The sequence below is a fragment of the Heterocephalus glaber genome, unplaced genomic scaffold (genome assembly GCF_053883595.1).
Source record: "Heterocephalus glaber isolate CG9 unplaced genomic scaffold, H.glaber_assembly_v1.0 deba00001687, whole genome shotgun sequence".
NCBI lineage: Eukaryota > Metazoa > Chordata > Mammalia > Rodentia > Bathyergidae > Heterocephalus > Heterocephalus glaber.
Window position 1 is genome coordinate 12,065,058 of NW_028258412.1, and position 14,866 is coordinate 12,079,923.

Consider the following 14,866-nt stretch of genomic DNA (forward strand, 5'->3'; position numbering starts at 1 on the left):
GCACGGTCATAGGAATGATGAGTTAGAGCTCTTTACGCCTGTAAGGCCCATTTGTACGGTAAGGAGGACAGTAGCTTCCTATGCTGAAAGAATCAAAGACCCAAATTCAACGGAGTAAAACAAGAGCAGTGTAAACTACAAAGGCTACCATCCAAAGCTGAGAAGGTAACAAATGAGTGAAACTCTAAGGGCTCCATTGAATACCAGACCTGTAAATTCCCTTCCTCCTATTGCAAATCTATTTCCTGTTACATCAGGGGCTCCCCCTAAAAGCAGACCCCGAGATAAAGATCCAAACACAAACAGCTTATTTAGGTGTTGATCCTAGCTGGGGGTGGAAAGGTGAGACAGGCTGAGGAGGGCAGAAACTTTGGAGTGCCTTGGTGAGCTCCATCCAGGAGTACATCCCTGCTGGGATTGCCATCCACCAGCCCTTGCCTGCCCCAGCCTCGTGTGAGGGACTGGCGAATGTCCAGGGGATATGACTTGGCACCAACAGCATCATCTACATTCTGAAAAGCTCATGGTCAGGCTCCATGATTGGAAGAGTCCACAGTGGCCTTGCAGCAAGGTCTTCTCACTGTCCTCCAGCACCACTCCTCATTCTGCTCCCCAACTACTACAGCAACAGAGGTTTTGCTACCTGAAACAGCACCTTGGTGAGAACCTGGAGGGTGCGTGCTTAGAAGACAAGGTTGCCTTACCGTTTTCCTGCCGTACTGGTCAGAGATATTCCCCCAGAGCGTGGAGCTGGACATCATGCCTACGAAGACCACCTGTGGGTGGGAACAGTTTCTGTTAGCCACTCAGAGAAGGAAAACGGGAGCAGCAAATCAAACTTAGGGTGCCCGACCCAGCAACACTGATGAGCCAACATCCTCTGCCAACCGGACACAGTGTAAACACTATTCTAGGCTCTGTGTACTGTCACCCGAGCCTCCCAGTGATCACACGGGGTGGGTGCTGTTGTTATCCTCATTTTCCAGTTGAGGAAACTAAGGCTCAGAAAAGGAAAAACACCAAGAAGTACAGCCTGGACTGGAATTAGGCGGTCTGGCTCCAGAGCTAGGATTTTGCCAGCTCCTCACTACAACAAAGAAATGTCTTGCCCTAGTGCTGAGAAAAGATCAAGGGCCAGGTGTGATGGTAAATGTTTATAATCTTAGCCCTTGGAAGGCTGAGGCAGGAGGATGGCAAGTTCAAGTCCCACCTGGGCAACCTAGTAAGACACTGTCTCAAAATATTTTTTTAAATATATAATAATAAAATTAAAAAGGACTTGGGATGTAGTTCAGTGAAAATGCCCAGGTACAAACCATGGTACTAGAGGGAAAAAGAAGGAAAGCAGGGAGGGAGGGAAAAGAAAGAACAAGGGGGCCGTGGATTTAGCTCAGTGGTTTAGCCGCCTGCTGCGCAAGCGCAAAGACCCGAGTTTGATCCCCGGAACAAAAAAAAAAAAAAAAAAGAAAGAAAGAAAGAAAGAAAAGAAAAGAAAAGAACAAGGGTTACAAGATCCAGTTTGGAAGCTGTGAAATGGGGATGGGAGGAGCTGCAAGCCACGAGTAAGAGAAACCACTGTCTAGCATTTGCCCAGCATTCAAAAGGCCCGGGGTTCAACCCCCAGCATGGGCTGGGCTGGGGAGGAGGCACAGGCCACTCAGGTTGCTGGCTGTGCCAGGCAAAGTTGTAAAGGTTACATCATTAATCCTCCGATTAATGGAGTTGATCGAGTTTGCGCGATCACCTCCATTTGATGGATGGGACCCTGAGGCTCACACAGGCTAAGAACTGGCTCAGTGTCCCCAAGAGGAGAGGGTAAGGATAAGTCTTAAAAGCAAGCAGGCTGACAGGGTCTGAACCTGGGCTGTACCCTCACTAAGGGCTAAACGCTTTCTGCACGCATCTTACCTAGACCTCACACAGCCCCACAAGGTGGCGCTGTTTTCATCCCAATTTTCCAGGTAGGGCAAGTGAGGCCCAGAGACCGGAAGGCCTTGCCTCAGCTCCGCCCCTTCCCAGAAGCGTTGCTCCTGGCAAGTCCTAGGGCTGGCGGCTACACAGGAGTCTGCCCTTTCACCTCTACGGGGATGGGTTCCAGCACTCCCTGTAGACACCATATCTGTGGATGCTCGAGTTCTTATGTAAAATAGCTTAGTGTTTGCCTGTAACGTGCGCACATCTTCCTGTATATTTTAAACCATCTCTAGATGACTTGTAATCCCTAGTACAATGTGTTATGTAAAAGTCATTATACTGTATTGTTTAGGGAATAATGATAAGGAGAAAATGTCTGCACAAGTTCAGTACAGATAAATTTTTTTCTCTTCTTATATCTGCTGTCTGTGGTTGATGGAATCCATGAATTCAGAGCCTGCTGATAAGTAGGGCCAACTTGGGACTCAGTGGTAGAGCTCTTGCTTAGCATGTGTAAAGTCATGGGTTTCATCCCCAGCACAGCAAAGACTAAGTAAAAAAGGAAGGCCAACTGTGCCCAGCGGCTTTCCAGGAAGAGACAGACATGGGTCATCTTAAAGGAATTAATTCCCAAGTCCCCAGCTTCCTTAGGGGCTCTTTCCCAGGACCAAGTTAGGGGTGTGATCGGTTTCCGGCCACTCTCTCTCCCTCCTCCACCACCACCACTGCTCCCCACTGCTCTCTTTGCTAGTCTTACCAGTGCACCTCAAAATGCTTTGCTGTGTAAAAGCTTTAGGACACGGCGAGAAGGAACACAAATCCTGTTTCACTCGAGCAATAAGTAATCATTCAAGAATGCATGAAATATTCGGCAGACATTCCATTCCTCTCATTAAGGGACTCATTCCCTATAAAAATTAATTTATTTATTTAATAGTGACTTGTCAAAACTAATTCTGTCTTGTGTTGACCTTGTGGTATACCACTAAGAATTATAATGATAATGCAGTGCAGGAGAAACATTTTAATAGTTAGAGCCGTCTCATCTCAGAAAATTAGAAATAGTAATTTAATATTTATAAATTTTGTCATAGAGATTATGATAGGGTGATGAATGTGACATTTTCTAGCATAAGAAAACATTACATGAAGTTAAAATTACAGTGAGAAATGGAATAGAAATGCCATTTCCAGAAGAAAATAATACAGTGCAAAATTTCAAAATTCTTCTGAAGAGTTTATTCATGATACTTTTTTCCAGTACTGAGGATTGACCCCAGAGCCTTCACACTGAGGTACATCCCCAATCTTTTTTGGGGGGGGGTACCAGGGATCGAACTCGGGTCCTTGCGCTTGCGCAGCAGGAGGCGAAACCACTAAACTAAATCCCCAGCCCAATCTCTAATCTCTTTAAAATTTTTAATTTTTATTTTGAGACAGTGTCTTGCTAAGTTCCTAAGTTGCCCAGGCTGGGTTTAAACTTGCCGTCCTCCTGCCCCAGCCTCCCAGATTGCTGAGATGACGGGACTGTACCACTATGCCTAGCAATTCATGATATTTTTAAACAAACTATGGTGAGCACCAGATAAGTATTTCAATTCCATTGGATGAAGTTTTAGAAGTAATATGATGATTTAATTTAATTTTTTAATATTTAAGTGCACTGGAAATGATACAATCTGCAATTTCCTTTTTTTTAATTAAAAAATTTTTATTTATTAACTTTGTTGCAGTGCTGGGAATTAGACCCCAGGACTTTAGCCTGCTAGGCGAGCACTGTACTACTGAACTACAATCCTAGCCCCAACCTACAATTTTTTAAAAATTCATTTCAATTTAAGAGCATTCCAGAGTCCTGGGAGCTGCATAGGTTTTACTCAATTCCTTCCTAGATTTCTTAGAATAAAAGTGTTCAAAGATGATTGTCATGAAGTAAAATGTGTCCTTAATCATATGCACCCAAAAGAGTTAAATATCAATCCCCATCCTTTAAAAAAAACCCAACCAAACACATTTTCACCCAAAGGAGAGTTTCAGCCCCAATGCCAGCATCTCCTCTGGTCACAGTGACACGAATGTCGCATCCTCCCTGTATACTTATCTCCTTAGACAAACTCTTGCAGCGCCACTCCAACTTCCTCACAGGAAACTTTGTGTGGCTCCAGACTTTATACCCTAAGTAACCCAGAGCAGTGGCTTGGGATCTGCCAGTTCTGGATTAAATTAGGCCTTGTGACCCAGAGTAGATTTGCCACTAAACATCTCTAATCCTTAGTTTCCTTATCATATGTAAAACCCTTGGCCCAGAGCCTGGCACATGATAACTCCTCAATAAATTGTGAGGGTTTTATTTGTTTGTTTTGCAGTACTTGGTATCAAACCCTGGGTCTTGCACAAGCTAGACAAGTGCTCTACTACTGAGCTACATCCCCACCCCAAATTGTGGCTGTTAAAAACAGGGACAGAGAAAGCAGAAAGTCCCTGTATTGAAAAAACACAGACCTAGCTGGGAGGGATAGCCCATGTTTGTAATCTAAGTGCTGACAAGGAGGCTGAGGCAGGAAGATTGGAAGTTCCCACCAAGGGCAATCTAGCAAGCTGGGGATGTAGCTCAAAGGTAGTGCACTCCTGGGTTTGAGCTCCAGAACCACAAAAACCAACAGCCCTGCAGCACCTCTCTAGCAGGTATCTGTGACAGCCAGGATTAGAAGAAAGGACTATTTCCCCCACCCTTGCCTTGAGCTAGGCTCTGTGTGTACTAATAATAGTACCAAGTCTGAGGGAGGGACTGGAGGATTAAAAGGCACAGTGTAGACTACACATACATTGTATCCAATGTGCTTCAAGCCCTGTGCACAGCTTTTGTGTAAATAGTAGCTTTTGTGATTATCACTATTATCCTTCTGTCTGGCCAGGCCATGGTCCTCCCTTTTAAATGCTTGCTGGTGAGCTCCCCCAGATAGCAGTTGAGGGCTCGTCCTCACTCCCCTTAAGGAAGTTGGCATCTCCTTTTTGAGTTGGGGAAAAGGGAGGCTTGTAAAGTTTAAGGGATATGCACAGCTGGGTTGCAAGTTTCCAGCAATAGAGACTGTGTCTGTAGCCCCTCAAGCAGTTGGAGCTCTGGGAGGGGCAGAGCTGGCTGCTACCATAACCTGCAGGGTCAGTGAGATGCACAGGGTATGGAAGGAACTGAGGTCCTGGTGTTTCCATCCAGGACTCGATTCTTGTCTGCTGAGCTCTTGGCTGCAGCAGGAGGGGGACATCCTGCAGGACACCAGGGACTCAAATCGTGCAGAAGCAGAAGGAGTCACCTACCGAGGTCAGCAATGCCACCTGCCAGCTGGGGAGCTGCCACTCGCAGTGCAGCTGTGGAGCCAGGATGCTCAGGATCATCATCTCCATGGCATCGGCCATCTGCAGAGGGAAGGGGACACCATGAGGCCAGGGTGGTGCCCAGAGTGGGGACAGCTGGCCAAGCCCTCAACCCCAGAGAGCGTGCAGCAAATCCTTCACCGCCCAGAGCTCTCCAAACATCCAAACCTGGAGAGCCCCAGTGGTTAGACCAGTGCCACCACACAAGAATCAACAAATAGTCATCCAGTGTTCTTTGTGTTTCCCCATATTTACAAAAATACAGGCCCTCCTCAAAGAAGAGGGAAGACATCATATTTCAAAGGTCTGAACAAAACAGTCTCACGGAGATAGAGAGACAATGATCTTTCTTCTCTGGTGCAATTAAAGACTAGTTTGTCTTTGTTTTGTAGGTCATTTGTTCATGTAGAATTAATAATCAGTATATTTAATAAACATGACCTTTTCATACATTAAAACATACTAGGAAGCCCCAGTAATTAAATATCTTTGACTTTACAGGACCAGCCAGACAGAATAATAAAAAATGAGAATTTAGGGCCTGGGAATTTAGCTCAGTGGTTCTGCTGCCTGCCCCTGCAAGCACAAGGACCCGAGTTTGATCCCTGGTACCAAAAGAAAAAAAAAAAAAGAGACAATTTAAAAGCAGACTCATACTGCCACCACGGGAACAAGATATGCAACAAAGGTGCTTTTCAAATTCATGAGAGGATCAGTGTGGGGAAATTGATGATCTGTTTGGACAAATGTGCAGTTAGATGGCTGTCCCACACAATTCATGAAAATCAATTTCAGCTGGATTAAGGGTCTACCTGTACTATTTGCCACAACCACATAAGGGATTTTAACAAAGGCTATGAGCATCTTAAAGTAGAAGGAAAAATTTAAACCATTTGTTTGTCTCATTATGCAGTTCAGGCTTGTCTTGAACTCACTATGTAGCATAGGCTGGCCTTGAACTTGAGGGATCCTCCTGCCTCAGCCTTGGAAGTGCTGGGATCACAGGGGTGCACCACCACGACCAGCCTATATATTTATTTAGACGTCCTGAGGATTGAACATAGAGCTTTGCGCATGCTAGGCAAAGCACTCTACCACTGAATTACACCCTCAACCCAGAAGGCAAATTTTCTTGTCTATTTTTCAGGGAGAGTTTCCCAAGTGGTATCATAATGTCATAGCAGCCCTGACCCCTCAGGGCAGAGAACGGCTTAATTAGCTAGAAGCTCCCATTCCATCCTTGGCATAATCACCAGCCACACCCACTTCCCTCCAACCACCCACCCTGATTAGTACCACTCATCGCCCCACATAAACTGTCTTCGGGAATCCGGGCAGATTCTCCAGGAAGACAGCTGTGTCCTTCCTCGTAAGCCACAGGAACCCAGTTGATCAGCAGGGGGTGGGAGGGTTCCTTGAAGGTGAATGTGAGGCCACTGTACCCCAGAAATACTTGCCCAAGCTAAGCCGGTGAGCACAGACAGCTTCCACTGAAACTTTCCAAACCCAATGGCTTCCACCGCATCTTCCACCATGAAAGTATCTGGGAAGGGAAAAGAGGGAGGGAGAGAAAGGATCAATGCACCTGGAATTTGTCCCAGCATGTAGGGTGTTGGGAGTGGTTCCCAGACAAACTAATTAACTGCAGCACATACTGCTTCTAGAACTTATCTTAGAAAAATATTCCACCAAGTGTGAAGCAGTTACTTTGCTACTGTGACATTATTTGCAGCAGAGGAAACTGGGGTTATGGTTTTTATCTAGATATCACCCCAAAGGCTCATGAGCTCCTATGCGGGGCTTTTAGAGGTGATCATGGGTGTGTGATTAGTCCACTGATGGGTTTATGGCTAGATGTGATGTTGGGAGGTGGAACCTAGTAGGAGCGAGCGGGTCACTAGGGGGCGTGGCCTGGAAGGCCTTCCTCCTTCCTCTCCACTCTCGGCTTCCCTGCACCATGACATGAGCATGCCAGGACCCTCTGCCATGCCACGCTGCCTTGGAGCCAGCCAACTATAGACTGAAACCTCTAAAAACGGTGAGCCGAATAAACCTCTCCTCCTTTAAGCCATGGGTATCAGATACTGTGTCTCAGTGATGAGGAAAGCGACTAAGACAACTGGAAAACACAAGATGTCTACCATTATACAATATGACCCAACTATTAAAAAGAATATGCAGCCGGGGATTTAGCTCAGTGGTTCTGCCGCCTGCCTCGTAAGTGCAAGGTCTGAGTTGGATCCCTGGTACCAAAAAACAAACAAACAAACAAAAAGAATATGCAGTTATAGAAAGACGCACATAATAGACTAATTTTAAAAACAAAATAAGATGGATAACAAAATACTATGGTTTTGGTCTTGGAAATGTATGCCTTTATGTGGTTATATATGCATATACATAGAATATATAAGACTTTAAATTATAGTTTTATTTTTATTGCCTTTGGATGGGAGAGGGGAGGGATCACATGAAGTTTTACCTTTTTTCCTTTAAAAATTATTACTTCTATAGTCAGGAAGAAATACATGCTTTTTAAAGTTTTGTTTTGTGTTTTGTTTTTACTATGCTGGGGTCTTGTGTATGCTAGGCTAGCACTCTACCACTGAGCTACGTCCCCAGTCCAAATGCTTTTTTTTAAAAGCAGAATTCCATGCGCATTGAGACAGAAAGAGGTCCACATTGTATTGTTAAGTGGAAAATGCAAGTCGTGGAGAGGTATGTATCCGAAGAGTGGTCTCTGTAATAAAATTAGATATCAGTGCGTGTGTGCATTCATGCTATACATGTAGAAAGATAGAATGAATGTCTTACAAACTGCTAACAGAGTCATCTGTGAGAATAGCACTCACTTTTCTACTTTGGACATTTCTATAATGTCTGAATGCTTGCCAAAAATATGCTATTTTTGTGCTCAGAAAAATCAAAGTACAATTTATAAGCTAATAAGTATTTTGGCAAATACATAAAGACCAAATGTCACATGGCACGCAGGATGGCATCCTGGAACAGTATGTGTGGAAGAGCTGGTGACATCTGAATTGAATCTGAGTGTGGGTCTCAGTGTATATCTGTGCATGATGTTAACTTCTTAGTTTTGACAAATGCACCTTGTTTAGGTGAAATGTTTACCTTGGGGGAGACTGAGTAAAGGGTATATGGGAACCTTCTTGTATTCTGCTATACTTTGAATCTGAAATCTCTCCCAAAGGCCTGCATGTTAAAGGCGTGGTCCCTCACTGTAGCTCTCTCGAAAGGTATACAACTTCTTAAAGATTGAAGAAAGTTAGGTTATTGTTGAGGAATATAGTTGAGCTCAACAGTAGTTGAGCTCAGATCTCAGTCTCTCCATCCAGGTCAGTGTTATTTTGCCTCATAACATGGAAGTATGCGGAAGGCCACATGCCCTATGGCTATGGGTGGAAATGGATAAGCTGGCACTGCACTCTGGGTAGCATCTGCTGAGGACAGTTGTCGATATACAGGCATTTGGGTATAGAGAAAATCTGGTTCCTCATTAATTTAATCCTTATCCACCCATTCTCTATAGTTGCTATTCCATGAAATGCATGCTACCCCTCCTCCCGTGCTTTTCACTGGCTAGTAAAAGTGGGCCAACCATGCAGTTTTATTCAAGTCTGTCTGCTAGAGGCAGGTCTTCTCCCAGTTTCCCCTTTATATCTTAGTACTGGGGATTGAACTCTGGTCACTGCACTTGCACAGCAGGCAGCAAAACCGCTGAGCTAAATCCCCGGCTCCCCTTTATATCTTGAAAATTGTCTCTGTCTCTTTCTTTTATTCCTTGTAGAGAAATAAAAGTAGCTGAGGGTCTGATCAGCCCTCAGTAGATTATTGGGGGCATGACCTTGAAGGGAATATTTGTTTGTTTGTTTGTTTTTGGTATTGAACTTGGGACCTTTAGCTTTTGAGGCAGGTGCTGGAACCACTGAGCTAAATTCCTGGTCCCTTGAAGGGAATACTGAGACCTGACCCCCTCTCCTCTTTTTATTTCCCATCCCAGCTGCCAAGAGGTGAATAGCGTTTTCTGCCATGTGCTCCTTCCTGATGTGCCTAAAATGAGGGAGCCAAATGATCATGGACTGCAACTTCTGGAACTGTGAGCCAAAAACAAATCTTTCCTCTTTTTAAGTTTATTGTCTCACTTATTTCGTTACAGTAACTGGAAGTTGACTAACACATCTTTTTGTAAATCTAAAATGATTCCAAAATAAAAAGTTAATTAAAAAATAAAAATACTAAAGGAGGATATTGGATGGCCCTTCCAAGGGCAGCCTCTGGAGATCTCATCAGTCCCTGCTAGGAGCCATCATCATTTTGAAATTTCAACCAGGAGCCTCTTGAGACAATCATAATTTTCTCTAAAGTGTGATCTGGTGTTTGGCATAGTAGCAGTGTGCTGCAGTTTCCGCATATGCAAAATGGGGGAAATGAGGTTTATAGTGCCATTCGGAACCGGTATGAGGATTAAATGGGTAATACATGTAGCATGCTTAGAACAGAGGCTGGCACAGAGCAAATTCTCAGCCAGGGTCAGCTGCTCCCGTATGCTGTCATCATCAGCATCTCCCCTATCAATCATTATAACCAAAATCATCCCTGCCATCATCAGTGCACTGCTGTTGCCTTCACTGCCATCACCACCATCGTCATCTAACCACCATTACCACTCTCACGATCCTCAGCACCACATCACCATCACCAGCATCACCAGCATCACCACCCATCATCATTGTCACTGCCCTTGGACAAGTGTCACACCATCATGCTGACTGCCAGTGGTTGTGAGGTCACCTTGCCTGCTGAAGTGAGCCACGTAGCCCCAGCCCACACTTCCACCTCACTTCTGCCCCTCCCGCTGGTCCTTCATGAGAGCTTTTGAGAGTGTTGCCTGGGGAGGCAACCCTGGCAGCTCGGGGTCCCTGACCGGGGCCCAGGCTCATGCCTCAGCCACAGGGCTCTCTCACCATCAGTGGGATTGGCAAATTCCTTGGGCACAGCTGCTCCATCGTCCAGCTCAACAGCTTCTAGGCCCACTCGGACCCCTTCGATCTGGACCTCATGCTCTCCCGAAGCTGTGTCGTCCTCAGACCTTGCACTCTCACCTGTGCGACGGAATTTCACCACCCTAGAGAAAAGAGCAAATCTGATCAAGATGACTGGCTCAGGGCCTTGCTGCATAGCTCTTGTACCCAAGACAGATGAATGCTTTTTTCATAGAGAGTTGAATAGCTGGGAACCAGCATTTCCATTCAGTTGGGCTGGAGAATGAACATATGCTAGGCAAGTGCTCAACCACTGAGCTACATCTCCAGTCCTATTATCTGCGCTTTTGTCATCATATTCAAATTAATCATTCTCAAATCCAATGTCACAAAGCTTTCCCCCTATACAGTGGTACTTTGTTCATGAGCTCAGTTTGTTTTACGATTTGGGGAAAGATGGCTCCATTTATGTTTGTGTGGGGAAGATGGCCGTAGTTGTGTTTGTGAAGCAAAATTTTGTCGAACACCTTTGTTTGAGAACTGAATTGTTTGTAAACAGAAGCGCTCGTGAACTGAGGCATTACTGTATTTTCTTCTAAAAGTTTTTTTTTTAAGTTTAGGTCTTGCATTTTGGGTTGACTTTTTTTATAAAGTATATGCCAAGAGTCAATTTCATTCTTCTGCGTGTGGCTATTAATTGTTTCTAGTATCATTTATTGAAAAGACTGTCCTTTCCCATTGAATGATCTTGGTGTCTTTGTTGAAAACCATCTAATTTAAGGGTTTACTGCTAATATATGAGATCTCCCATTACCTTGACAACCAACCTAGGAAGGAGGTCTGATTAGTATACAGTTTTATGGAGGAGAAATCAGATGCCCCAAGATGTTAAGGCTCTTGCCCTAGATCACACAGCTTGGTGGAGCTGAGGCTTAGCCTGGCTGTCTTTGGTATTAAAGCTCTTGGTTCAAGTCCCTGGGCAGCAAGTCTATGCCTCTCCCAAGCATTCCTATGTCTGGAGGAATAAATATGAGACCCAAGCTGAGCTGGCCTATGTGGGTGGGCTTGCCAGATGTGGAAAACAGTATGTTCTAGAGCTGGAATCAATGGGCACAGCTCGATGGCAGCCTGGCTGATGGTGCTTCAGGATGCCACCTGCTGCAGGGTTCTCTTCCAAACAGAGCCTCAGAACCCCACAGGGCAGGTTACAACACAGACGGCCGGGCCCCGGCCCCAAGAAGTCTGACTCCCAAGGTCTGCGCTGCAGATGGGAAATTTGTATTTCTACCAGTCCTCTCATGCCGCTGACCTTGGCTGGCCTGGGAGGCGCTTTCCTATGCCAGAGTCAGACAAAGTGTTCTGCTGCCCCTCCGCTACCATGAAGTCGTCCTGTCCAGGAGCCTAGCCTTCCCCCTCCCCCAGTTGACTGCCTGCAGTCCAGCCCCCAATCTGAGAGGCCCAGGACACAGGACTCAACCTGTTCTCTGAAGCTGGGGCCGCCCTTGCAGCTGGAAAGCAGGTGTCACTTAGGAGCAAAGTTTTAGAGATCAATCACCCTAGACCCAGACACATGCTTAGAAGGTGGGTCCCAGAGGACCTCTTACAAGCCATTTGCCTGCCAAGAGCAGCATTTGAGCCAGGCACATTTGACCCACCACTGCCACATGCCTGTAATACCAGGGCTCCAGGAAGCTGAGGCAGGAAGATTGCAAGTTCAAGTCTAGCAAGAACCTGTCTCAAAACACATGCACGTGCGCGCGCACACACACACACACACACGCACCCACGGAAGGAGGAGGAGGAGATAGAGGATGAGAAGGAGAAGGAAGAGGGGAAGGAGGAGAAGAAGGAGAAAGAAAGAAAAAAGCACTTGATACAGAGTGTGTGTTTATCTGGAGCAGCTTTTAGGGGATCCCGATAGAAATTATAGGATACTTTAAAGTCAGAGTGTGCCCACCATGTTTATTTGTAGCATCTGCCAGGATCTGTGGGGTAAATCTTCCATGATGGCCAGTTTCAAACTACAATGGTTAAATGACAGGCTCCCCAAAATCCTGTATATTTAACAACCAGTCTGCTCTCTAGAGCTGGTACAAGCAGGTGTAGCACCTCACAGAAAGGAAACAGACAAAAGTCCTCAAACCACCGATCCATGGTGCAAAACAGATGATCCAAAAACATGCTGAGTCTAAGAAGCCAGTTGCAAGAGGTCACACAGTTCTGATTCCATGCATACGAAGCATCCAGAGCAGGCAAATCCACAGAGAAAGAAGATTGGTGGTTCCAGGGCCTGGGGATTACCTGGGAATGGGGGCTCCTTGCTTAAAAGGTGCAGGCAGTTTTTAGGGAGGTGATGACACTGTTGTGGAACTAGACAGAAGGGGGAGTGACTCAACATTGTAAATGCATTAAATACCACTGAATCATATGTTTTTAAACAGTTAAAATGATCAATTTTATATTATGTGAATTTTGCCATCTGAAAATTAAAATCCCAGTAAAAAACCAACTCTGACTATGGCCATGATGTTAGTAGAATGCATTTGTTCATTTTTTGAGCACCTGCCATGTGCCAGGCCCACACACGGGTGGGTGGTGCTGGGATTTCGAGGTGTGCCAAAGACTCCAGCCTGCAGGGCTCATAGTCTCCTGGGAAGGGAACAAGCATTAAAAAGTATATAGATAGGGCTGGGGATTTAGCTCAGTGGTTCCACTGCCTGCCTCGCACGCGCAAGGTCCAGAGTTCGAACTCCGGTACCAATTTAAAAAAAAGTATACAGATACATAGTGGCACAGTCCTAGCTATTGGAGAGGCTGAGGCAGGAGGATGACAAGTTCAAAGTCACTCTCAAAATGTAGAATGGACCTTGTACTTTCTAGCCAAGCGCCCTGCCTTTGAGGTACATCCTACCCCTGGAATTTCTTCCTTTTAAAAGGTGAATAATTCTCCATTCTATAGATAGACCACATTTTGCTTATCCATCTATCTGCAACGGACACTCTGGCAATTGTGATACACTGTATATTGTGATACATTTTCTTATTTATTTTTTTGGAACCAGGGATCGAACTCAGGTCCTTGTGTTTGCAAGACAGGCAGCGTAACTACTGAGCTAAATCCCTGGCCCTGTGTTACATTTTCCTACTTGAATGGGCCATTGTCTGTCTAATCACTTCTCTCCTGAGAATTGTTCTTAGTTTGTATTATCACAAGCAAAGCTGAAAACAGCAGGCCAATAGCAGAAGAGGACATGGCAGCATGGCTGGGAGTGGGTACTCCGAAGTCAGATGGCTTTGCCAAAGCTGGCTTAGCCATTTCTGGGTGACTTCTCTGTGCTTAAGAGTCCTCATCTTAGCCAGGCGAGGTAACACACAGCTGCAGTCCTAGCACTTGGGAGGCTGAGGCAGGAGAATCACCATGAGCCAGCATGTACTACAAGACGAGACCCTGCCTCAAGAAATATAATAAAGGGCCGGGGATTTAGCTCGGTGATTCTGCCGCCTGCCTCACAAGCACAAGGACCCAAGTTTGATCCCCCGTACCAAAAAAAACCACCCCAAAACAATAAAAACAAACAAACAAGCAAAAAGTCCTCATCTGTAAAATGGGGTTATAATCCATGGAAAATGGGCCGGGGATTTAGCTCAGTGGTTCCGCCACTTGCCTCACAAGCACAAGGACCCAAGTTCAATCCCCGGTGCCAAAAAAAAAAAAAAAAGAAAAGAAAAAAATCCATGTAAAGTGCTGAACTCCGGATGTGACCCATGACAAGTCCATCTCAATCCATATCAGCCAGTGTACCACAAATCATCACCTACTTGCATCTCTCCCTATGACAAGTTGCCAGCAGAATAGTTCTGGGTGGGAGCAGAATTTTGGGAGATATCACAAATGACCTTCCAAAAGGATTGCAGTGGTTGGTATCAGTCACAGAAGGAGTAGGGAGTCATGGATGTTTCTTGAGGAGGAGATGTGATTAAAGGAGTATTCGAGAAGACATCAGGCCCTGAATTCATCCTGTGGTGTTGACTTCAGAGTCAAGAGAAATCTACGGAGCTTCCCTTCGTCCATAAAAATGAATTGGCGATGTATGTAAATATTCATTTCCTTCTTTCCCCTATTGATTCTCTATATTTCCATCTTCTGTGACTACCACAGTGGGGGGGACTATTTATGGCGTTTATTTTAGAGTTGCTTCTTGAGTCAGAGAGCCCTACTCACGCGTAGATCTCTAACTGGGGCGCATTTCACAGCACCCTTTCCTTATTCCACACTTGGAACGTCACAGCCCCAGCCCACCCCGTCATAAGCCTTTCACTGGGTCCAGTGTATTTCTCCCAACTCCCAACATATCTCTGTCTGTCTCAGTCTCTCAGTGGTGGTACTGGGCATTGAACCCAGGGCCTTCAGCCTGAGCTGCATCCCAGCTTTTTAATTTAGAAACAGAGTCTCACTAAGTTGCTCAGGCTGGGCTTGAATTTGCAGTTCTCCTGCCTCAGCCTCACAGAGTTAAAACAGAAATAAAAAAAAGGTGGGTGTGGGATACGCCTGTCATCCCAGCACTCTGGGAGGCTGA

General features: G+C 45.5%; 1 protein-coding gene across 1 annotated transcript in view; it reads right to left on the reverse strand.

The window, feature by feature from the left end:
* The window catches only part of Svop (SV2 related protein), a 78,063-nt gene that overhangs the window by 51,965 nt on the left and 11,232 nt on the right, over positions 1 to 14,866 (reverse strand). The window contains exons 2-5 of the mRNA XM_004843631.4: positions 10,272 to 10,432; positions 6,744 to 6,829; positions 5,230 to 5,328; positions 705 to 776 (exon numbers count right to left, since the gene is read on the reverse strand). Of these exons, the coding sequence (XP_004843688.2) occupies positions 705 to 776; positions 5,230 to 5,328; positions 6,744 to 6,829; positions 10,272 to 10,432 (418 nt within the window). The remainder of the gene's footprint in view (positions 1 to 704; positions 777 to 5,229; positions 5,329 to 6,743; positions 6,830 to 10,271; positions 10,433 to 14,866) is intronic.